We start from the raw sequence: 26199 nt of genomic DNA on the forward strand, positions 1-26199 counted from the left end.
AATTCACATATTTAAAATGTTGAATTGTACTGGTACTGTAATATTCGATTTCAAGCTGTTGTCCCCTGTGACTATTTTGTTGATACTGTTCTTACTTTGCCCTTTCAATATCTGTGGGCTCTTTTGGTAATTTAGTTGGCTAATTAAGATTCTGGTATTAGGTTGATATTATCATGACTATGTGATTCTGAAAGGAATATTTGTCCTCTCAAAAAAAGAGTAGTATAATGTAGGTTGAAGGAACCTAATCTTTGTTATTCAACCAAGGTTAGTTAAAATAGTATTTGTAGATGTCATTATAGTAAACTTTAGGCACCGGAATAATATTTGGAAGACTATTCAGGCTTCTGCTTGAAATTGTGGGCATTCACAGAAGTAATGTCAAGCTTCACCGGTATTAGTCCAAATCTAATGATGTCAAAAGGCTATTTGTCAGCGCAATAGCGTGTAATTCCAACACTAGGGTCTTGCTTAACCGGTGCTTCATTCCTATTGGACAGTGGCTGGTGGACACTAAGTGCTGAAGAATCTTTTGTTCAAACACAAGAAGCGCGCTGTAAATCAGTCCCGGCATTGCGCAGTGGATATGGATGTGGACGCCTCGTGCGCTCTGATCTTTGGCGCGGAGAGGCTGCACTCAGCGGCGCGCAAGGTGGCCAAATGAATCACCGCCCTCCCGGCTCCTCCAGCGTGCAATGGCTTAACAGAAGAGACATGAGTGTCCGAACGGAGGACAACTTCAGCTTGTGCCAAAAGGCCCTTCAGATCGTCACGGAGCTCTGTCTAGCGGGGCATGTAGATGGGGAGAAATGCTCGGCTATATTTCCCTTGGAGAGCAACATACAAGGTAAAGGGAGCGCAGGTAAATAGGTCAAAAGCAACGTTTTCTTCCTATCCCTCTCCTTAAAGCTTGCATCCTTCTATTGTGTCATGGTTTGGTTTCTCTGGCGTCAACCTGGTGCACAAGGTTGTGTGAGAATGATGAGTTGAACAGTGTTAAGTTCAACTTCAGCCTACTCAACTTTCCCCTTGAAGCGCTGCAATATAATCATATAAAATGCGCGACTAAGTATAGGACTAGAATAACTTCTAGGGGAAAACATGTTTAAAATGTTGAATAATCCTGGAGGTTGTGCTGTGTCCTCATGTCGCTTTGAGCTACGCTCAACAGGTGACACATCTGTGTGCAAAGGGAAAAGACTGCACCCGTTGCAGCATCAGCGTATGCTCGTTTTCCCATGTCATTGTGCTTGGTTCTGGCGTGTGCTATCTGATGGTGTGATAGTCTGATTGTGTGTGACTGATAGCTTGTTGAAAGAGGAGATGTGTTCTCAGTGATCTTGCATTCATTCACTCCACCATGCGCCAACTGACCGGCATGTCTGAAATTAGTCATACTGTTGGCTACCAGTTCGTGTTCTAAACATAGATCCCCTTCTGTCAAATAAACCCATTTGTTTGCTTGATAATGTCTCTCTCATTGATTTGGTGAAAGTTATGTTGTAGCCTTTTAATTTTATGGTAAGGCTTGGATAAGATGTTGAAACAGTTCTAAATTCTACATGTGTTTTTTTGTAGAGTTTACCATAAATAATAAGCTATATCATAACATGTCATTATTATTCCCTCTGGGTTGGTGTGAGGTAGCAGTGTTGTTTCTGATGCAATAATGTCTCTGATTTTGAGTAAAAGCCTAACAGATGGAAATTCAATTGGTCCGTCAGTCAGTCTGTCAGTCAATCAATCAATCAGCGAGATTGCATTTATTGCAGTAGATAGTTGCTCTTCTAAACTAAATGGCGTGAAATCCGTGATAATTACAACACAGTTACATCATGGCTTATATTACTTGAAGTGATAACTGCCGAGGCCTACAGAGCTTGTGTAATTTCCATAACTACACTTACATTTGCAAACAAATTCAAATGAACTGTAAATCTCAGCAGTCGAGCATGCCTGTTAAAAGTTATTAGCCTGAAAAAGAAATACATGGTTTTAGTGTCACGTCATATAAAGTGGACTGATTGTTGCCTATAGATCTGGATTCTTGTTTTCATGTAGGCTTTGGCTTTGAGATGGTGCACCACAAAGCATAAGTGTCCTTGTGAGAGTGAATGAGCAACAGGAGAGGGAATAACACGGAGACAGAACACAGCTAAGAACATGACGTCATGCAGTGATATCAGTGAGAAAGGACATATCTCCTGCACATTGCAATCCACACACAGGCGTATACTGTCCAACTTTATTTATAAGAAACCATACAATTGTGTAACATGCACACAATGGAATGCATCATGCATTTTGTATTATAGCCTGTGGTACATCTTGGTTTGTGCATAAAGCCTTGAACCATTATATATAGTTGCAGAAGAAGGGATTGTGGTTTCTGAAAGTTGATTTGTCAACTTGATCAAATATGGCCACGAAGAGCTATTTGTCTTTCCTGTCCATGTGAATGTCTTGCAATGACGCTGTATGACTTTCTAACTTCCTCTGATCTTTACCAAACGAGGGCATTTGCAGCCTCCTCTTTTACAGCTTGCTTTTTCTCTTCTCTTTTTTCTCTTCCATGTTTGTCTGTCACGCTCCGTCCATCGCTTGCCCGTCCTCTCTCTCCCTCTATCTGTCACTGTTGATCCCTGTGGTCGCTCGTAGACATCTCTATCAGTCTCCTTGCTGTTGTCGTGGGTTTCTGTGGACTCGCCCTGTTGGTAGTCTCTCTCTTTGTCTTTTGGAAGCTGTGCTGGCCCATCTGGAGGAGCAAGGCCCTCTCGTCCCACGTCGACAATGGCCCCCGTGTCGGGCTCCCTGAGGCCCCTCCGCCAGCCCCTCTGCCCGTCACACCCCTCCACAAGGTGGCACCAATGGAGGAGATGAAGCCTGTGCCAGTGGTGAAGGTGAACGGGCGTTGCAGCTCCGTGAAGCTGCTAGAGGCGGCCATGAAGATCAGCCAGACATCCCCAGACATCCCTGCTGAGGTGCAGACGGCTCTCAGGGAGAGGCTGGGCCAGCAGGCCAAGATTCAGAGGCAGACCACCGACCCCACCTCGTCCTCCAGGTAACATTATTGGACTTCTCCCAGAGTAGTGTCCCTGTCACTTTCCTGTTTCTAGGTCTTAACATTCTGTTGGTGTACATTTTTGGTTGCACTGGGTCCAAGGATTTCTGTGTTATGTTGTGTGATATGCATGCAGAGCTGTGCACACCTATAGTGAAGGCAGTGGAGGCTGCTCAGGGGAGGACGGCTCATAATAATGGCTGGAACTGAGCAAATGTAATGGAAACCATTTGTTTGATATATTTGATACTATTCCACTTATCCCGCTCCAGCCATTACTACAAACCCGTCCTCCCCAATTAAGGTGCCACCAACCTCCTGTGAGTGAAGGTTATGTACATGATGCTTTCAAGCAAGTGACAGGTGGCATAAAGTAGCAAATGATGACACTTGATCTGTACACATCAAGTATAGCCATGACAAATGTCAAGACAGTTCAGGAGAATTTGTGACGAATTACCTTAAAATGGCACAATAACTGCGAACTGGACGCTCAGTAGCGTCCAGTTCTCCCATAGTGCTCATCAACGGGGCGACAACACGCCCCCTTGCTCCTCACACACACAAAAACCCTGTAATCACCCCAGGCCACGTCTTGTGTTGGGCGGGCGTGAGTCACGCTGCCATGGCAACAGCGGTAAGCGACCCCGGTAATGAAACAATCAGCTCCTCGTCTTTGTTTTCGGGGACTGTGTTTAAACGAGCGCGTCTGTAATTAGCGCCACCGCAGGTTGAGAACTGACGTGCTGCGAGGCACTCGTCCTACCGAGACCCACTGAGCAGCTGCACTCCATCTCCTGCAGGAAGCCATTATTGACACTTGCTTTAGTTTGGCATTAGGAACGTTGATGCAATTTATCGAGCCTGGCACTTTTCATGAATTACACACTGACGAAGGGGGCAGACAGAGCTAATTAAATACAGTGGGGGAAAAAAGTATTTAGTCAGCCACCAATTGTGCAAGTTCTCCCACTTAAAAAGATGAGAGAGGCCTGTAATTTTCATCATAGGTACACTTCAACTATGACAGACAAAATTAGAATTTCTCCTCTAGAGCAGTGATGTTTTGGGGCTATTGCTGGGCAACACAGACTTTCAACTCCCTCCAAAGATGTTCTATGGGGTTGAGATCTGGAGACTGCCTCGGCCACTCCAGGACCTTGAAATGCTTCTTACGAAGCCACTCCTTCGTTGCCCGGGCGGTATGTTTGGGATCATTGTCATGCTGAAAGACCCAGCCACGTTTCATCTTCAATGCCCTTGCTGATGGAGGGAGGTTTTCACTCAAAATCTCACGATACATGGCCCCATTCATTCTTTCCTTTACACGGATCAGTCCTCCTGGTCCCTTTGCAGAAAAACAGCCACAAAGCATGATGTTTCCACCCCCATGCTTTACAGTAGGTATGGTGTTCTTTGGATGCAACTCAGCATTCTTTGTCCTCCAAACACGACGAGTTGAGTTTTTACCAAAAAGTTCTATTTTGGTTTCATCTGACCATATGACATTCTCCCAATCTTCTTCTGGATCATCCAAATGCTCTCTAGCAAACTTCAGACGGGCCTGGACATGTACTGGCTTAAGCAGGGGGACACGTCTGGCACTGCAGGATTTGAGTCCCTGGCGGCGTAGTGTGTTACTGATGGTAGGCTTTGTTACTTTGGTCCCAGCTCTCTGCAGGTCATTCACTAGGTCCCCCGTGGGGTTCTGGGATTTTTGCTCACCGTTCTTGTGATTATTTTGACCCCACGGGGTGAGATCTTGCATGGAACCCCAGATCGAGGGAGATTATCAGTGGTCTTGTATATGTCTTCCATTTCCTAATAATTGCTCCCACAGTTGGTTTCTTCAAACCAAGCTGCTTACCTATTGCAGATTCAGTCTTCCCAGCCTGGTGCAGGTCTACAATTTTGTTTCTGGTGGCCTTTGACAGCTCTTTGGTCTTGGCCATAGTGGAGTTTGGAGTGTGACTGTTTGAGGTTGTGGACAGGTGTCTTTTATACTGATAACAAGTTCAAACAGGTGCCATTAATACAGGTAACGAGTGGAGAACAGAGGAGCCTCTTAAAGAATAAGTTACAGGTCGGTCTGTGAGAGCCAGAAATCTTGCTTGTTTGTAGGTGACCAAATATTTATTTTTCACCATAATTTGCAAATAAATTCATTAAATCCTACAATGTGATTTTCTGGATATTTTTTTCTCATTTTGTCTGTCATAGTTGAAGTGTACCTATGATGAAAATTACAGACCTCTCTCATCTTTTTAAGTGGGAGAACATGGACAATTGGTGGCTGACTAAATACTTTTTTGCCCCACTGTAGTGTCTCATCACTTTTAGGGTTGAATCTCCCTCAGATGTTTTTGCAAGCTTTTCATCTAGGGGAAAAAATAACATAAGGAAAGATTCATAGAAGGGGAGGACTTGTTGTACAGTGCCATGCGAAAGTATTCACCCCCATTGGCATTTTTCCCATTTTGTTGCCTTACAACCTGGAATTAAAATGTATTTTTTGGGGGAAATGGAATCATTTGATGTACACAGCATGCCTACCACTTTGAAGATGCAACATATTTTTTTTATTGTGAAGTAAACAAGAAATAACACAAAAAAACGGAAAACTTGAGGGTGCATAACTATTCACCCCCCCAAAGTCAATACTTTGTAGAGACACCTTTTGCAGAAATTACAGCTGCAAGTCTCTTGGGGTATGTCTCTGTAAGCTTGGCTCATCTAACCACTTGGATTTTTGCCCATTTTTCAAGGCAAAACTGCTCCTTCAAGATGGATGAGTTCCGCTGTTGTACAGCAATCTTTAAGTCATACAACAGATTCTCGATTGGATTCAGGTCAGGACTTTGGCTAGGCCATTCCAATACATTTAAATGTTTCCCCTTAAACCACTCGAGTGTTGCTTTAGCAGTATGCTTAGGGCCATTGTCCTGCTGGAAGGTGAACCGCCATCCCAGTCTCAAATCTCTGGAAGACTGAAACAGGTTTCCCTCAAGAATGTCCCTGTATTTAGCGCCATCCATCATTCCTTCAATTCTGACCAGTTTCCCAGTCCCTGCTGATGAAAAACATCCCCACAGCATGATGCTGCCACCACCATGCTTCACTGTGGGGATGGTGTTCTCACGGTGATGATAGGTGTTGGGTTTGTGCCAGACTTAGCAATTTCCTTGATGGCCAAAAAGCTACATTTTATTCTCATCTGACCAGTGTTCCTACTCTATGTTTGGGGAGCCTCCCACATGCCTTTAGGCAAACACCAAATGTGTTTGCTTATTTTTTTTAAGCAATGGCTTTTTTCTGGCCACTCTTCCATAAAGCCCAGCTCTGTGGAGTGTATGGCTTAAAGTGGTCCTTTGGACAGATACTCCAATCTCCGCTATGGTGCTTTGCAGCTCCTTCAGGGTTATCTTTGGTCTCTTTGTTGCCTCTCTGATTAATGCCCTCCTTGCTTGGTCCGTGAGTTTTGCTGGGTGGCACTCTCTTGGCAGGTTTGTTGTAGTGCCATATTCTTTCCATTTTTAATAACAGATTTAAATGGTGCTCAAGGTTTCAAATATGTTTTATAACTCAACCCTAATCTGTACTTCTCCACAACTTGGTCCCCTCAACTTGGTCTTCATGGTGCCGCTTTCTTGGTGGTGCCCCTTGCTTGGTGGTGTTGCAGATTCTGGGGCCTTTCAGAACAGGTGTATATATAGAGGTCATGTGACAGATCATGTGACAGATTGCACACAGGTGGACTTTATTTAACTAATTATGTGACTTCTGAAGGTAACTGGTTGCGCCAGATCTTATTTTGGGGCTTCATAGCAAAGGGGGTGAATACATATGCACGCACCACTTTTCAGTTTTTTATAATTTTTTGAAACAAGTCATTTTTTTTATTTCACTCCAAAAATGTGTACTATTTTGTGTATGTCCATTACATGAAATCCAAATTAAAATCTACTTAAATTACAGGTTATAATGCAACAAAATAGGAAAAACGCCAAGGGGGATGAATACTTTTGCAAGGCACTTTATATGATTGAAACGTATGATCAGTAGAGTTGATGGCAGGTCAATCATCATGTTACTGTTTATATCTCTTGAAAGTACGTTTCCCAGTGCTCTGAGTAAGACACTTAACATTTTACTGCAGTGGGCTAAATCGGGGACACAGTGTTTTTTGGTAGTCTAATACAAATCTCCTTTGAAACAAAAGTGTACACCTCACACACATGGTTATAGGCTTAAAAAAAGACAACTGTACCATGTCAGATATAGAGTTGAAATGTATACAATTTGGAGTTTGCATCCCAATATTACACTTAATATATACACATTGTTGAAGACTGAAATATAACAAAACTGTTTGACATAGAAACACCAGATTTTCAGCTGTTTTTTTGATAATGTTTATTAATTATGAAATGATGAAAAATAGTAATAACATTCCACCCATGAGGCCCCGAGGTCATTTGACTGCAGGAAAGGGCTACGAATATCTAAATATATATGCATCAGTTCGGCTGAATCTAAAGCACAAATCTTCAATACAAATCATCATAATCACAACACAAGGAAGGACTGCATCTATAGTACACCCAAGTAATTAGGAATCATTTGATGATGATACACTGCATGAAGCATCCATTTTAGGAGACGTGGACAACGTATTCATTCCAGACGAGATGGGAGGAGACGCTTGGTGTCACTCTGGCCTTCGGGGCAAATCTATGAGGCTTTGCAAACATGTGACTTGCAGAGCGGGTGATTACCATGGAGAAGAGCAACAGATACATTCTTTTAACATCGATCCTCTCCAACAGCTACATCAGTATTCACTGCTCATGCATTGTGCAGACACACTCTAAACAAAGGCAAGGGCAAGGGCAGAGAGAGAGAGAGAGAGAGAGAGAGAGAGAGAGAGAGAGAGAGAGAGAGAGAGAGAGAGAGAGAGAGAGAGAGAGAGAGAGAGAGAGAGAGAGAGAGAGAGAGAGAGAGAGAGAGAGAGAGAGAGAGAGAGAGAGAGAGAGAGAGAGAGAGAGAGAGAGAGAGAGAGAGAGAGAGAGAGAGAGAGAGAGAGAGAGAGAGAGAGAGAGAGAGAGAGAGAGAGAGAGAGAGAGAGAGAGAGAGAGAGAGAGAGAGAGTCTTGTACATAATGTCTACTCTAATTGTGATTTTCAGACATACCTCCACCAATCGTCTCTGATGAAATGCTACAGAACAGTACATCACATCATCATATGTTCCATCCATGCACAGCGCCAGGTGGTATGAGATTAGAGATTTGTCATGCTGTTTTATTACTGTACAACAACTATGAGAGATTTTCATTGGTTCCTTTTTTACGGGCGGAAACAGAGATCTCTGAGACATGCGAGAAGTACCATATTTTGGGGGGCTCCCGAGTGGTGCAGCGATCTCAGGCACTCTATCTCAGCACTAGAGGCGTCACTACAGACCCTGGTTCAATTCCAGGCTGTATCACAACTGGCCATGATTGGGAGTCCTATAGGGTGCTGTCCGGGTTAGGGTTTGGCTGGGGTAGGCCTTCATTGTAAATAAGAACGTGTTCTTAACTGTCTTATCCAGAGCAACTTAAAGTAGTGAATGGATACATTCTTGTACTTGTTCCTCATACTAGTCCCCCCTGGGAATCAAACCCACAACCCTGTCATTGCAAGCACCATGCTCTACCAACTGAGCCACACATGCTCAATGTGAGTATTGAGACTGAGAGCCCATCCCTGATCCTGTAAGATTGAGAAAGTGGAGGATATAAAATTGGTTATCTTATGGAAGAAAATAATGAATGTGGCTCTGGTGAAGAAGTGTATGTAGGGAGAGGTAGAGAAAGAGAGAATGCCTTTACTGGAGTTGGGATGGCAGGCCTGATAAAACTGATTCTGGGTCAGGGCTGACACAACAGGGAGGAATATGTGGGCAAATGTGGATGAAATCCGCCAGCCTCCTCCATTATCAACTCTTCCAGTGTATACTATTCATCCTCTTGGATGCCGTTCGCTGAATGCTGTAGGAATCATGGGAGGTTGTAAATTGATGTCCCTTGTCTGAAATAATAGGACTCCCAAAGTATCCTTCACAAAGAACATTGTGTCTTATTATGTCCCAGAAAATGTGTTAGAACATGCAAGGCACCTCTTCATATGAGGTTTGAATATAACGTGATGTTTTTTTCATATCCCATATGTGTTGTCTTTCCCAGATTTGTATCATTTGTACCAATACTAACCGTGTCGGATTAATGTGATCTCCTTATTGGCGTCAGTAGGGGGGGGTGTTATCAGTTGCTAGTGACAACCAGGAGAAGTACAGAGCAGTGGTTTGCTCAAAAGTATGTAAGTTATTATCAGTAGATGGACCTGGGCTCAAGGTATCTCAGGTAATGTTATTTTCCAAAAGAAGTCCTGTGAAAAACTCACTCAGTCACGTAGCTCCTCCGTAAGTGTTCAATCATAAAATAACTCCCATCACTTTAAACCCAAAGCCGGTAACATCTTTCTCGTTAATGCTGAGAGAATAGCTTAACAACATTAAAGTATAAAAAAAATGTACAACAAACATTTTCCTATCAACAGTAATGCTATAATTACAAGAAGAAACAAGGAATTGTAAAAACACTTCTGAAGAATAGTAAACTAGTATCATCAACATGAAAAAATAATTGCAGCCGCACACACAACCATGCATCTTTTGTCTTATGGGTGGTGTTGGTTTCCAACATTTCAATAAGAGTAAGATTTAATAACTTCTCTCTCCTGAATCACTAGCTATGTTTCCTTTAACTGTTTCCTTAGATTTTTTTTGTCTACATTTAAAAAGTTTGCATAGAAAATAGAGTAGACAATTGCCTGCTACGGGGCGTTTCCATTGAAATGTTTTGTGTTTATAAAAAAGCTGGAGTTAATGACATCTGCCCCCCAGTGGTTGAAGTGTTCAAATTATCCATGAAGGAAAGTTGGTGACAGCTTGTATGCCATCCCACCTATCTGTTTCATGTCTCAGGTAGCCATCCCACCTATCTGTTTCATGTCTCAGGTAGCCATCCCACCTATCTGTTTCATGTCTCAGGTAGCCATCCCACCTATCTGTTTCATGTCTCAGGTAGCCATCCCACCTATCTGTTTCATGTCTCAGGTAGCCATCCCACCTATCTGTTTCATGTCTCAGGTAGCCATCCCACCTATCTGTTTCATGTCTCAGGTAGCCATCCCACCTATCTGTTTCATGTCTCAGGTAGCCATCCCACCTATCTGTTTCATGTCTCAGGTAGCCATCCCACCTATCTGTTTCATGTCTCAGGTAGCCATCCCACCTATCTGTTTCATGTCTCAGGTAGCCATCCCACCTATCTGTTTCATGTCTCAGGTAGCCATCCCACCTATCTGTTTCATGTCTAAGGTAGCCATCCCACCTATCTGTTTCATGTCTCAGGTAGCCATCCCTCCTACCTGTTTCATGTCTCAGGTAGCCATCCCACCTATCTGTTTCATGTCTCAGGTAGCCATCCCACCTATCTGTTTCATGTCTCAGGTAGCCATCCCTCCTACCTGTTTCATGTCTCAGGTAGCCATCCCTCCTACCTGTTTCATGTCTCAGGTAGCCATCCCTCCTACCTGTTTCATGTCTCAGGTAGCCATCCCTCCTACCTGTTTCATGTCTCAGGTAGCCATCCCTCCTACCTGTTTCATGTCTCAGGTAGCCCGCAAAAGCAAGCATGAATAGCATGCAATAAATTACTAATATTTGCCGTATTCTCATTTGCCAATGTATCGCCAAAGTCCATGCCATGGTGAAATTTGCACTCATGTAGATAATTGGATGGTGATACTTCCATCCAGCCAACCAGAAAAACAAGGCAACGCAATTCAGGAATTCTTGAAAGTCACTCCTTGTCCTTGCAAAGAAACATTTGAATATATGAAGGTAGATTTAGCCAGCAGTATGCATTTACAATGCAATGTGGAGTGAAGTTTTAAAGTTCTGTGATGACATCACATGCCGCACATACCTTCATTTATTAAAAAAACACAGTTTCCGTTATCATTTGTCGCAATAAAGTTAAGAAAAATCCACCCTGTCAAACAGATAAAAATGTTGCCGATCTTTAGTACATTTCCATAGCTGTTGTTTCCATTACACGTCTCAATGTTGTTGTTTTTGTTGCAACATTGCTTTTGTCTAATAACCCTGGGTCAATGGAAACCTGCCGATTGAAAGGTACCAGGAACCATAGATGACTGATGTCCTTTTTCAACAGGCACAATTCATTCCGCCGCCATCTGCCTCGCCAGATGAACGTGACAAGTGTGGACTTCAGCATGGACACGATCCCCATCCGCCAGTCGTCCACCGTAAGCATCGGCCGCATCAAGCCCGAGCTCTACAAGCAGAAGTCTGTGGACTCCGAGGACGGGACCCACGAGCCGGTGGAGACGTGCGGTAAGCTGAGCTTCTCCCTGCTCTACGACTACGAGGAACAGGCGCTGGTGGTCACGATCCTCAAGGCCCTGGAACTGCCGGCCAAGGACTTCACTGGCACCTCCGACCCTTACGTCAAGATCTACCTGCTGCCAGAGAGGCAGAAGAAGTTCCAGACGCGTGTCCACCGCAAGACGCTCAACCCCACGTTCGACGAGGCCTTCTGCTTCCCCGTGGAGTACGACCAGCTGTGCAACCGCAAACTGCACTTCAGTGTCTACGACTTTGACCGCTTCACCAGCCACGACATGATCGGCGAGGTGGTGGTGGACAACCTCTTTGAGCTCTCCGACCTCTCGAGGGAGGCAGTGGTGTGGAAGGACATTCACGCTGCGACCACGGTGAGTGGGCTGGGCCTCAGCTAGTTGAGATAGGTGTAGTACATGGAGGATATCAGTATGTGTGGAGATCATTGGATCAGTGATCTCAACAACTGATCGCTCTGTAAGTCGTAACTGTTAGTCGCTCTAGATAAAAGCACCCGATAAATGACTCAAAAATGACTCAATGATGGTGGAGTAGATTTCAGGGTGGAGCTGTGGTCAGTCTGCCATAGTTAACATTAGCATCATTTCTGATGGGGTCGTGCACTGCACATGGTCTGACTTTTTTAGGGAAACACTTGACAATGATCTCTCCATTTTCAAGTCTCTGTGAATTATTATTATTTGATTGGATGAGGTTTTAAGTCCTGGAATCATCCGCACTGTATTACATGACTGGTAAGTTGCATGTGTTGAATAACCCCATTGCCAGGAGCAGTGAATTTAGAATCCAAGCACCCACACAACACCCCTGAAAACTGAAGTACACACTGTAGACCTAAATATAGCCACAGGCACAATTCTCCTTTGTTCCTCACCTTTATCCCTTCACTAACATACTTGGGTATGATAGTGCAGTTTTATCTCAGCCCACTTACTTACTCCTCCCACTTACTTACTCCTCTACTTACTCCTCTTACTCCTCGGTAGCGTTATCACAGTTTGTTTACTCAACAGCTTCTGTTTATGAATATTATTGTTTGGTTGGTATTTATTGTGTCTGATGGTCATGGAGATGGATTAATGGTTAATTAATCAGTTGATCTCTGAACAGTGTACTGTGGAAAATCAAATCAAATGTATTTATATAGCCCTTCGTACATCAGCTGATATCTCAAAGTGCTGTACAGAAACCCAGCCTAAAACCCCAAACAGCAAGCAATGCAGGTGTAGAAGCACGGTGGCTAGGAAAAACTCCCTAGAAAGGCCAAAACCTAGGAAGAAACCTAGAGAGGAACCAGGCTATGTGGGGTGGCCAGTCCTCTTCTGGCTGTGCCGGGTGGAGATTATAACAGAACATGGCCAAGATGTTTGTTCAAATGTTCATAAATGAGCAGCATGGTCGAAATAATAATAAGGCAGAACAGTTGAAACTGGAGCAGCAGCACGGTCAGGTGGACTGGGGACAGCAAGGAGTCATCATGTCAGGTAGTCCTGGGGCATGGTCCTAGGGCTCAGGTCCTAGGGCTCAGGTCCTCCGAGAGAGAGAAAGAAAGAGAGAATTAGAGAGAGCATATGTGGGGTGGCCAGTCCTCTTCTGGCTGTGCCGGGTGGAGATTATAACAGAACATGGCCAAGATGTTCAAATGTTCATAAATGACCAGCATGGTTGAATAATAATAAGGCAGAACAGTTGAAACTGGAGCAGCAGCACGGCCAGGTGGACTGGGGACAGCAAGGAGTCATCGTGTCAGGTAGTCCTGGGGCATGGTCCGAGGGCTCAGGTCCTCCGAGAGAGAGAAAGAAAGAGAGGAGGAGAGAATTAGAGAACGCACACTTCGATTCACACAGGTCACCGAATAGGACAGGAGAAGTACTCCAGATATCACAAACTGAACCTAGCCCCCCGACACAAACTACTGCAGCATAAATACTGGAGGCTGAGACAGGAGGGGTCAGGAGACACTGTGGCCCCATCCGAGGACACCCCCGGACAGGGCCAAACAGGAAGGAAAACAGAACAAGAGTGGATTAACTTGAAAGGCAGGTTTAGGTGGGTTTAAAGACTGGGTTCTTAGCCATTGGAGGGGGACAGGCTGGTCATTAATGCAGTTAGCCCATGTCAACAGTCATGGTGTTTACTTCAACGTGTAGTTTGTCTCCAGGAAGTTTATACTGTTTATGTTACATAATGTTTACTGTGTGCTGTGAGGAAATGACACGTTTAAAAGCTTGAGCATCCATACAGACATCAAGTTCACTGCTACTTTGACTGTTGTTGATAGTGTTGAACATGAGAGCTACAATTGACCTCGGCTATTGAATATAATGTGAGACTTCTTTTAAGCTTGCCGACAGGATAGAAGAAAAATTAAGCAATTATAGTAAATATTCAAGGATCTATTTTGTCTCCCAACATTGTTGTTGATTGTTAGACATATCTTTTGTCTGGTATTCGGTTGTTATTTATGTCCATCTTGGGATAATTTTCTCTCACCTTCCAGCATTGATTTTGTTGATACTGTCCCTAGGCAATTAAATTGCCTGAATTGCCGTCCAGAGGGGAATGAGGATAAGGATGTTTGAATGGATATTGACTCATAGCAAATGCAGTTTGCCATACATTTTATTATGACAGTGTTTCAATCCACCTTTTTTAATTTAGATTAATGAGAGTCCTTTTAAAAGTGTCTTCCTTTATGAAATGTATTTGGAGATGATCATTTACGGTGACTGTACTCATCACTGTCTGACAAACAATGAACTGTTACAGACCTCTATCATGTGCTCTGGTGTATCAAAGTACTGTGTACTTTGTTGCCTCCTTCCTTGAATTCTCAACAACAACCTAAAAAGTATGCAACTACATATGAACAGAAAAAACACAAGAAATTAGCCTAATTCGAAAAACCCTCTGTATTTACACTTCAAGCAATTTTCTATTTAATGTGGAAGCAAAATTGCAGAAAAGTAATTTGCCACAACAAATGACATTACATTCAGCTGAAGATTAGTATGTATTGTATTTCAGAACCGAATTTCCCTGGGCTAGATTGATGTCTTTTTATGCATGTGACCTTTTGTGTCAATAGCATGGGTAGAAATATGGCAGGGAAATGAGAGGGGTGTCAATGCCTAAACCAACCTGTGACCTGCCTATGAGGGTCACGGTTTGATGAGACGTTGAGTTTTTCCCACCTTGCAGCTGTTTGTGTGGGTGTCCATGCTGAGATTGACAGTAGGGGACACAAAGGCAGTTGGACCCCACAATGGTTAGGTGGGTGGGGGTGGTGCTTTGGAACACACCATGGATGGAGGGCTGGGGGGGTATTGACGCTCTGTTATGATGTGCAGAACATCTGCTGAATGGCCAGAGGAGCTGGGTTTGGGAAGTCCTATTGCCTGTATGTGAGAGCTTCTAGGACTGGGAAGATATCCTCTGTTTCACATGTTATATTGTAATTGTGAAACTCCTGCATGTCAATACATTGATGACACTGGAAGACTTCGCGCAAACATATCTCAAGTAAGGATTCTGTCCATGGAGAGCAACTCTTATGCCACCCTTATTCTATTTTTATATGGTGACATTCTGCAGTCTTAGCACTAACTACAGTCTTAGTCTAGAACCTAAAACAGTTATTTGGCTGTCCCCATAGGATAAACCCTTTGAAGAACCTTTTTTGGTACCAGGTAGAACTCTTTTTGTTCCAGGTCAAACCCTACTGGGTTATATGTAGAACCCTTTCCCCGGAGAGTTTTACATGGAACCCAAAATAGTTTTACCTAGAACCAAATAGGGTTCAACCAGGAACCCTTTTGGAACCCTTTTTTGTAAGAGTGTATGTAAACACACATCTGTGCACGAGTGAGATGCCTCCCAGTCAGTCCTCCTGTTGGCTGGTTGGCCAATCAAATCTTATCTCTGGAGTGCCACCTTAGGGGCCTTTTTATTGACTCCGATTTGGTATCAGTACAATCACACCACGTCAGTACATCGAGTAATGTTCTTCTCTTTCAAGTCAGACCACCTGAGGCTCTTTGCTCAGACTACAGTAGTGCTCCAGTCTAAACTGATCCATAAACACATTGTATTGAGGTGGATGCCTCGTCCGGACCCACAGAAGGCAACTAGGAAAGCTGCCATTACCGTCAATATTACTCACCAACGTGCAATCATTGGACAACAAACTAGACGAGGTACGATCGCGAATATCCTACCAACGGGACATTAAAAACTGTAATATCCTATGTTTCACGGAATCGTGGCTGAATGACGACATGGATATTCAGCTAGTGGGATACACGCTGCACCGGCAAGATAGAACAGCACACTCCGGTAAGACGAGAGGGGGCGGTCTCTGCATATTTGTAGACAACAGCTGATGCACGAAATCTAAGGAAGTCTCTAGATTTTGCTCGCCTGAAGTAGAGTATATTGTGATAAATTGCAGGCCTAAAGAGTTCTCAGCTATACTTTTTGTGGCTGTTTATTTACCACCACAGACAGATGCTGGCACTAAGACCACACTCAGTCAGCTGTATAAGGAAATAAGCAAACAGGAAACCACTCACCCAGAGGCGGCTCTCCTAGTAGCCGGAGACTTTATTGCAGGGAAACTTAAATCAGTTCTACCAAATCTCTATCAACATGTTAAATGTGCAACCAGAGGGAAAAAAAATCTAGATCACCTGTACTCCACACACAGAGACGAGTACAAAGCTCTCCCTCGCCCTCCATTTGGTAAATCCGACCACAACTCTATCCTCCTGATTCCTGCTTACAAGCAAAAATTAAAGCAGGAAGCACCAGTGACACAGTCTATAAAATTAAATGGTCAGATGAAGCAGATGCTAAACTACAGGACTGTTTTGCTATCACAGACTGGAACATTTTCCCGGGATTCTTCCGATGACATGGAGGAATACACCACATCAATCACTGGCTTTATCAATAAGTGCATTGAGGACGTCGTCCCCACAGTGACTGTACGTACATACCCCAATCAGAAGCCTTGGATTACAGGCAACATTTGCACTGAGCTAAAGGGTAGAGCTGTATGGGGGTATGCCTTATGATTAACGAGACGTGGTGTGATCATAACATACAGGAATTCAAGTTCCTTCTGTTCACCTGACTTAGAATTCCTCACAATCAAATGTCGACCGCATTATCTACCAAGGGAATTCTCTTCGATTATAATCACAGCCGTATATATTCCCCCCCAAGCAGACACATCGATGGCCCTGAACGAACTTTATTTGACTCTGTGTAAACTGGAAACCACATATCCTGAGGCTGAATTCATTCTAGCTTGGGATTTTAACAAGACTAATCTGAAAACGAGACTCCCTAAATTCTATCAGCATATCGATTGTGCAACCAGGGCTGGTAAAACCCTGGATCATTGTTATTCTAACTTCAGCGCCGCATGTAAGGCCCTCCCCCGCCCTCCTTTCAGAAAACCTGACCACAACTCCATTTTGTTGCTTCCAACCTACAGACAGAAACTAAAACAAGAAGCTCCAGCGCTCAGGTCTGTTCAGCGCTGGTCCGACCAATCTGATTCCACGCTTAAAGACCGCTTCGATCACGTGGATTGGGATATGTTCCGCATTGCATTCAACAACAACATTGACGAATACGCTGATTCGTTGAGCGAGTTCATTAGAAAGTGCATCTGCGATGTCGTACCCACAGCAACTATTAAAACATTCCCAAACCAGAAACAGTGGATTGATTGCAGCATTCGCGGGAAACTGAAAGAGCGAACCACTGCTTTTAACCAGGGCAAGGTGACCGGAAACATGACTGAATACAAACAGTGTAGTTATTCCCTCCGCAAGGCAATCAAACAACCTAAGCGTCAGTATAGAGACAAAATAGAGTTTCAATTCAACGGCTCAGACACAGGAGGTATGTGGCAGGGTCTACAGTCAATCACGGATTACAAAAAGAAAACCAGCCCCGTCGCAGACCAGGATGTCTTGCTCCCAGACAGACTAAATAACTTATTTGCTCGCTTTGAGGACAATACAGTGCCACTGACACGGCCCGCTACCAAAACCTGCGGACTCTCCTTCACTGCAGCCGACGTGAGTAAAACTTTTACGTGTTAACCGTCGCAACGCTCCAGGCCCAGACGGCATCCCCAGCCGTGTCCTCAGAGCATGCGCAGACCAGCTGGCTGGTGTGTTTACGGACATATTCAATCAATCCTTATCCCAGTCTGCTGTTCCCACATGCTTCAAGAGGGCCACCATTGTTCCTGTTCCCAGGAGGCTGAAGAAATTCGGCTTGTCACCAAAAGCACTCAAACTTTTACAGAACTTTTACGGCAACTGCTCCGCCCACAACCGAAAGGCTCTCCAGAGGGTAGTGAGGTCTGCACAACGCATCACTGGGGGCAAACTATCTGCCCTCCAGGACACCTACACCACCCGATGTCACAGGAAGGCCATAAAGATCATCAAGGACAACAACCACCTGAACCACTGCCTGTTCACACCGCTATCATGCAGAAGGAGAGATCAGTACAGGTGCATTAAAGCAGGGTCCGAGAGACTGAAAAACAGCTTCTATCTCAAGGCCATCAGACTGTTAAACAGCCACCACTAACATTGAGTGGCTGCTGCCAACATACTGACTCAACTCCAGCTCACATTGATAATGGAAATTGATGTAAAAAAATCTATCACGAGCCACTTTAAACAATGCCACTTAATATAATGTTTACATACCCTACATTACTCATCTCATATGTATATGTATATACTGTACTCTATATCATCTACTGCATCTTGCCATCTTTATGTAATACATGTATCACTAGCCACTTTAAACTATGATCACACAGTCCTGACGACTGTGTGATCATGCTCTCCGTAGCCGACGTGAGTAAGACCTTTAAACAGGTCAACATACACAAGGCTGCGGGGCCAGACGGATTACCAGGACGTGTGCTCCGGGCATGTGATGACCAACTGGCAACATGTCCCTGATTGAGTCTGTAATACCAACATGCTTCAAGCAGACCACCATAGTCCCTGTGACCAAGAACACAAAGGCAACCTGCATAAATGACTACAGACCTGTAGCACTCAAGTCCGTAGCCATGAAGTGCTTTGAAAGGCTGGTAATGGCTCACATCAACACCATTATCCCAGAAACCCTAGACCCACTCCCATTTGCATTCCACCCAAACAGATCCACAGATGATGCAATCTCTATTGCACTCCACACTGTCCTTTCCCACCTGGACAAAATGAACACCTATGTGATCACGCCTGATCACCGACAACGACGAGACAGCCTATAGGGAGGAGGTCAGAGACCTGGCCGGGTGGTGCCAGAATAACAACCTATCCCTCAACGTAACCAAGACTAAGGAGATGAACAGGTAACCAAATGGTTACCCGCACTATTTGCATTGTGTGCCCCCCCCCCCAACGCCTCTTTTACGCTGCTGCTACTCTCTGTTTATCTTATATGCATAGTCACTTTAACTATACATTCATGTACATACTACCTAAATTAGCCCGACCAACCAGTCCTCCCGCACATTGGCTAACCACCCGCCAACCCCTCTTTTTACACTTCTGCTACTCTCTGTTCATCATATATGCATAGTCACTTTAACGATACCTACATGTACATACTACCCCAATAAGCCTGACTAACAGATGTCTGTATATAGCCTTGCTACTGTTATTTCAAATGTCTTTTTACTGTTATATTTCTTTACTTAACTACACACACAACTTTTTTTTCGCCCCATTGGTTAGAGCCTGTAAGTAAGCATTTCACTGTGAGGTCTACACCTGTTGTATTCAGCGCCCGTGACAAATAAACTAGAATAAACTACAACCAAACAATACCATTACTTTGAGGATTTTCACTAAATATAATCCATAGAATTGGTCCTTTGAAGGAAGGATTGTTGACATATTTGACATTTATATCAGGTTGTTAGCTAGCTAGCTAATGAGGTAACATGACTGAGCAAGGTGTTTACAGCCCGTGAGTAGTTTAAGAATGGCCCACAACATGGGGCCCTTTCATCTGCTCAGGTGTTGCCGACGCATGCCAGATCATTGAATGTAGCACTGGTAATATGGGTCAAAACTTTTGAACGGTTTGGGCTAGACAAACAGTTTTCACTGTGGTAATGGTTCAACGAACACGGTCACAAATATCTAGGGCACTCGGAAACCGTGGAACAACGAAGCCTAATCATTACAACAATTATTATCTGGCAGATTTTTTTTCTAGGCGCACTGGTGCTCCCAAATTAAAATTAGCATTGGTAGCGCTTTAAAACCCTGAATGTGACCAATCACAGTCCTCATTTTACTCATATTTTTGTACATCCTGCAAAATCACTAGCCGAGGGCGACCATTTTGAATACACATTCACTCTGCTGGTAATGCTTACAAATTAGATTTGTTCTAGTTTCGTGATGAATTACCCATTGTAAGAAAATCTATATGTTCTCTCTCAGTTGAGGACACCTCTGGGTGTTCATACTTTGTCGAAAGCAATTTGGGCTAATTGCTTTCCTAAAAGAGTTATTCTACAGCAACAGTGCCCTTTCCTTGACGCAGTGTTCCCCTTGTCTTTCTCCAGGAGAGTGTGGATCTGGGGGAGATCATGTACTCTCTATGCTACCTGCCCACAGCAGGACGGATGACCCTGACCGTCATCAAGTGCCGGAACCTCAAAGCCATGGACATCACTGGCTCCTCAGGTAACAACCACAACAACAATACAAAACTGGCAGCCATTTAGGCTGGACTTTAAAACACGATGGTTCTCTGACTAACAATGAGGGACGACTGTAAAGCTCTAAAGGAGCAAGCAGCGAATCAGAAGGCTTAGTTGCGTGAGGCAACATGCTGTGCCTTAGATAAGAGTAGGCAGGGAGATACTTCTTTCATGTGTTGTCATTGTTTGTGGTGAAATTGTAATAGAAGATACCTTGTCAAAAAAAGAACACTGAATTTAGCCAAACTGAATAATTGAATGTTGCCATCAGTAGCTGTGCATGGATAAAATCGCTGAGCAAGCCAGGCAAGTAAAAAAAGCCATATTACAACCTGTTGTGATAATTGCATTGTTTGCTCTATACCCCATTCATTCATGTGCCGCCATGATATTCAAGAAGGCCGTGACAACAGTCACACAGTGGCGGAAAAAATTAAACTACACATATGTTAGTGTCGTCATAAAACCGGAGAGCAACATCTGTCCGGTGAAGTCCACAAAGCAAATTGAATGTAACCAACAGTTATCACCTACAACATGATCAAGCAATTTAATGTTTTCGACAGTTAAGAAACAACTACTGATTTAGAACCACGGAGTTACCGCAAGTCAGCACAAAGACAACGGGAGCCCTGCCTCCGGTATTCCAGCACCATTTCAACTGAAACATGTAAACATCATCAAATCAACAAGGTGATATATGCTTAGTTTAATATACTGAAAACAAACTTAAAGAAACCAAAAACAATTTAGTCCAATCAATGTTTCTAAATATCATGTGGCAGTCCATGGTATGTATTTCTGTCTGTGTGTGTGTACGTGTGTAAGCAAATTAAACAAAACATTTTGACTCACCCTACTTGTAGACTAGTTGAACGCCAATTAGGGTTTATTGGCAGGAACCCTGTTTCTGAGATTTACCCCCGAAGGATGGAACATTTATTCTCAGGATGGAACATTTGAAAAATACAGAGAAAATATGCAACCCTAACTCCAATGCCATCCTCCACTCTTTCATGTTGGCAAAATGGTCTATGGATCTGTCATAAAGTACACTTTTAATTTTTTGTTGTCATAGGCTACCTAGCTAAAATGTTTGCTAGCCTAACTTCCTAGCATTGGCAGCAACGAGCCAGCTAAGTTAGCTAGCTAGTTAACCGGAGCCTACCAGGCTACATATTGAACTTCAATAGTATCAGGTCAGTGGCACAACATACTCATTTATAGTTAGATCAAAATCGCCTTTATAATCAGTGTTCTGTACCGAGTCCAAATCCCCATCTCCCCAACATGTTATAGTCTTTTGGTCAAGACAGCATCAGAAACATGGGCTACACATACTGAGACAGAGAGATTCTGTTTTCCTATCTCAGATGATTTATCCAGTGAGATTCAACCACTTGCGAATTGACAGACAGAAAAATATGAAAACACAGAGAGAGAGAGACGGAAGAAGAAAAAAAATATATATACACTGCTCAAAAAAATAAAGGGAACACTTAAACAACACAATGTAACTCCAAGTCAATCACACTTCTGTGAAATCAAACTGTCCACTTAGGAAGCAACACTAATTGACAATAAATTTCACATGCTGTTGTGCAAATGGAATAGACAACAGGTGGAAATTATAGGCAATTAGCAAGACACCCCCAATAAAGGAGTGGTTCTGCAGGTGGTGACCACAGGCCACTTCTCAGTTCCTATGCTTCCTGGCTGATGTTTTGGTCACTTTTGAATGCTGGCAGTGCTTTCACTCTAGTGGTAGCATGAGACGGAGTCTACAACCCACACAAGTGGCTCAGGTAGTGCAGCTCATCCAGGATGGCACATCAATGCGAGCTGTGGCAAGAAGGTTTGCTGTGTCTGTCAGCGTAGTGTCCAGAGCATGGAGGCGCTACCAGGAGACAGGCCAGTACATCAGGAGACGTGGAGGAGGCCGTAGGAGGGCAACAACCCAGCAGCAGGACTGCTACCTCCGTCTTTGTGCAAGGAGGAGCAGGAGAAGCACTGCCAGAGCCCTGCAAAATGACCTACAGCAGGCCACAAATGTGCATGTGTCTGCTCAAATGGTCAGAAACAGACTCCATGAGGGTGGTATGATGGCCCGACGTCCACAGGTGGGGGTTGTGCTTACAGCCCAACACCATGCAGGACGTTTGGCATTTGCCAGAGAACACCAAGATTGGCAAATTCGCCACTGGCGCCCTGTGCTCTTCACAGATGAAAGCAGGTTCACAATGAGCACATGTGACAGGCGTGAGTCTGGAGACGCCGTGGAGAATGTTCTGCTGCCTGCAACATCCTCCAGCATGACCGGTTTGGCGGTGGGTCAGGCATGGTGTGGGGTGACATTTCTTTGGGGGGCCGCACAGCCCTCCATGTGCTCGCCAGAGGTAGCCTGACTGCCATTAGGTACCGAGATGAGATCCTCAGACCCCTTGTGAGACCATATGCTGGTGCGGTTGGCCCTGGGTTCCTCCTAATGCAAGACCATGCTAGACCTCATGTGGCTGGAGTGTGTCAGCAGTTCCTGCAAGAGGAAGGCATTGATGCTATGGACTGGCCCGCCCGTTCCCCAGACCTGAATCCAATTGAGCACATCTGGGACATCATGTCTCGCTCCATCCACCAACGCCACGTTGCACCACAGACTGTCCAGGAGTTGGCGGATGCTTTAGTCCAGGTCTGGGAGGAGTTCCCTCAGGAGACCATTCGCCACCTCATCAGGAGCATGCCCAGGCATTGTAGGGAGGTCATACAGGCACGTGGAGGCCACACACACTACTGAGCCTCATTTTGACTTGTTTTAAGGACATTACATCAAAGTTGGATCAGCCTGAAGTGTGGTTTTCCACTTTAATTTTGAGTCTGATTCCAAATCCAGACCTCCATGGGTTGATAAATTTGATTTCCATTGATCATTTTTGTGTGATTTTGTTGTCAGCACATTAAACTATGTAAAGAAAAAAGTATTTAATAAGTTAATTTCATTCATTCAGATCTAGGATGTGTTATTTTAGTGTTCCCTTTATTTTTTTGAGCAATGTATATATATATTGTAATGAAACAGGCAGGGAGCAGGTCTCGAACCCTCAACCTCCTAGCCCGAGGTCCGGCGCGCTATCGACTGTGCCGCAGAAGCATGCTCGTGCGGCAGGGTCGATTTCCGCGCTTACAAACCCACGGTCGTTACAATATATATATATATTGGTCAAATATTTGGGGAAGCCTGGCTTCCCTTGGCATCCATGAATACACCCCACTGGTTGCCATTACCTGCAATCTACACGACTGACTTCATGGAGATGTTATTTGTGGCACACAGATCCCTATGTAAAGGTTTCCCTGCTCTGTGACGGACGGAGGCTGAAGAAGCGGAAAACCACCACCAAGAAAAGCACACTGAACCCGGTGTACAACGAGGCCATCATCTTTGACATCCCCCCAGAGAACGTGGAACAGGTCAGCCTGTCCATCATGGTGATGGACTATGACCGGTGAGTGAAACCATACAACGCAACACCCACAATTCAACACATATGGTGGTCATAAGCATGCTTGTACACCACACACGTACACTGAGTATATAAAACATTAACACCACCTGGTCTTTCCATCACATAGACTGATCAGGTGAATCCAGGTGAAATATATGATATCTTATTGATGTCACTTGTCAAATCCACTTCAGTGTAGATGAAGGGGAGAGACATGTTAAAGAAGGATTTTTAAGCCTTGAGACAATTGAGACATGGATTGTGTATGTGTGCCATTCAAAAGCTGAATGGGCAAGACAAAATATTTAAGGGCCTTTGAACAGGGTATGGTAATAGGTGCCAGGCGCACCGGTTTGTTTTAAGAACTGCAATGCTGCTGGGTTTGTCACACTTAACAGTTTCCTGTGTATCAAGAATGGTCCTCCACCCAAAGGACATCCAGTCAACTTGACACAACTGTGAGAAACATTGAAGTGAACATGGGCCAGCATGCCTGTGGAACGCTTTTGACACCTTGTCGAGTCCATGCCCTGACGATTTGAGGCTGTTCTGAGTGCAAACGAGTGGGGTTGCAACTCAATATGAAGGTGTTCTTAATGTTTGGTATACTCAGTGTATATAGTCAACAAACAGGAGCATTTTTTAAAACATTTGCATCAAAGGAGGAAGGAGTAAGGTTCTAACTTTGAGTTGAACTTGAACTTCATCAACAGAACTTTTCACTCAAATCCTGCAAGCGTCGCTAGACAATATAATCATGACCACTTACCAGAATGCTCAGGAGCCACATAATTCACTGTAATTACCAGAATTATTTCATCAAACTAGCACTCATATTTTTTTGTGCACTCAAGATATTGTGTGTGTGTGTGTGTGTAATGTCCACAGGGTGGGCCACAACGAGGTGATAGGTGTGTGTCGGACGGGGCCAGATGCTGAGGGCCTGGGGAGGTACCACTGGAACGAGATGCTGGCCTACCCACGCAAGCCCATTACTCACTGGCATGCCCTGGGAGAGGTAGAGGACTGTTCGTTTTTTTCCTTCAAAGTAAGAGGTGCAAGTCAATTGCAGGACTTTCCAGAGCTCCCACAATGCTTCGCTGCATCACTCTGGTTTTCTGAGAGAGCAGATAAAGCCAGAGGTTTTGCAGCCAATCATAGTGCTTATGGAAATAACCCTGTCAATTTCAACAGAAATGTGTAATAGTGCAGCATGACAAAGACGCAAGGATGTTGTCTGTACTAGAACAAAGACCAATTTGATTCTAGAAACTTAAGGGCTAGTTTGAACTAGAAGCATTTAAAGTAATTGGAGAGTTGGTGCCTTGATATCCACCCAGGATGGTTGGATGGGGGCACTAGCTTAATTATTTACGTTGTGTTCCCATAACTGGGGACCACATATTATAGTGGTGGGCCATCCCTTTTCATTGCTCTTCAGAAGTAGTAAAGAATGGAAGTTTTAAAAGCACAATCTATAAACAGTCTATGAACACAAGACGATATCCTTGACAAATGCATGAAACATTCCAATCTTTATTATCCGGAGAAATACTTATTGACAGACGAGTAGTTGAATTTAGACCCATCGGTTGCATAGGGAAAAGACTTCACCTTGTGGTTGTGCATTAAACAAAGAGCCTTGTAATTCTATTTAGCTTGAACAAAGAAACAAGAACTGGAGGAGTACTCACCCTATAACATGGCGTTCCTCTAAATTGAAAATACCTGTAGGATACAAATCTATTGTTAATGCTTTCTTGAATCCAGGTACTTTAGAAAATTGATATTAAAACACAAACCAATAGCAGTCTTGGAGACCGAGCCAACTCTTGTTGAACTAACCCTTGTTAATTGTCTGTTTTGTCCACAGTGGCCAGGAAGAGCGACAAGCTTTGAGAGCCAGGGGTCCTGTCCTTCCCCCAAACCTCCACAAACTCCATAGGAAATGCGAATAGAACCATATGATCTGATAGCAGATTAAGTAGATGTGTACAGCTGTAGTAACCACAAATCTATCACTTAAATACAGAAATGTCCAGTGCCAATGTCCGACTCATCCAGATGACAGCATTATACATTACCATTCAAGTTTGGGGTCACTTAGAAATGTCCTTGTTTTTAAAAGGTAAGCACTTTTTTTTTGTCCATTAAAATAACATCAAATTTATCAGAAATACAGTGTAGACATTGTTAATGTTGTAAATGACTATTGTAGCTGGAAACGGCAGATTTTTAATGGAAGATCTACATAGGCGTACAGAGGCCCATTATCAGCAACCACCACTCACTCCTGTGTTACAATGGCACATTGTGTTAGCTAATCTAAGTTTATCATTGAAAAAAGGCTTCATTAAATAGTGCCTGAAAAACACCAGTCTCAACAT

At 43.9% G+C, this 26199-nt stretch overlaps 1 protein-coding gene across 2 annotated transcripts; it reads left to right on the top strand.

Annotated features, from left to right (window-relative positions):
* The first annotated feature begins 570 nt into the window (after positions 1–570).
* On the top strand, positions 571–26199 carry LOC118373077 (synaptotagmin-10-like). 2 transcript variants are annotated; one of them, XM_052460462.1, is made up of 7 exons: positions 571–847; positions 2659–3061; positions 11343–11904; positions 20175–20295; positions 23641–23812; positions 24701–24830; positions 25686–26199. In XM_052460462.1, exons 1-7 carry the CDS (start codon positions 661–663, stop codon positions 25755–25757), a joined length of 1647 nt encoding a protein of 548 aa, XP_052316422.1. In that variant the 5' UTR covers positions 571–660; the 3' UTR covers positions 25758–26199. The 2 variants fall into 2 exon arrangements, with proteins under 2 accessions (XP_052316422.1, XP_052316423.1); XM_052460463.1 differs by having other exon boundaries at positions 650–847; positions 2742–3061.

Source organism: Oncorhynchus keta, chromosome 13, assembly GCF_023373465.1.
Source record: "Oncorhynchus keta strain PuntledgeMale-10-30-2019 chromosome 13, Oket_V2, whole genome shotgun sequence".
NCBI lineage: Eukaryota > Metazoa > Chordata > Actinopteri > Salmoniformes > Salmonidae > Oncorhynchus > Oncorhynchus keta.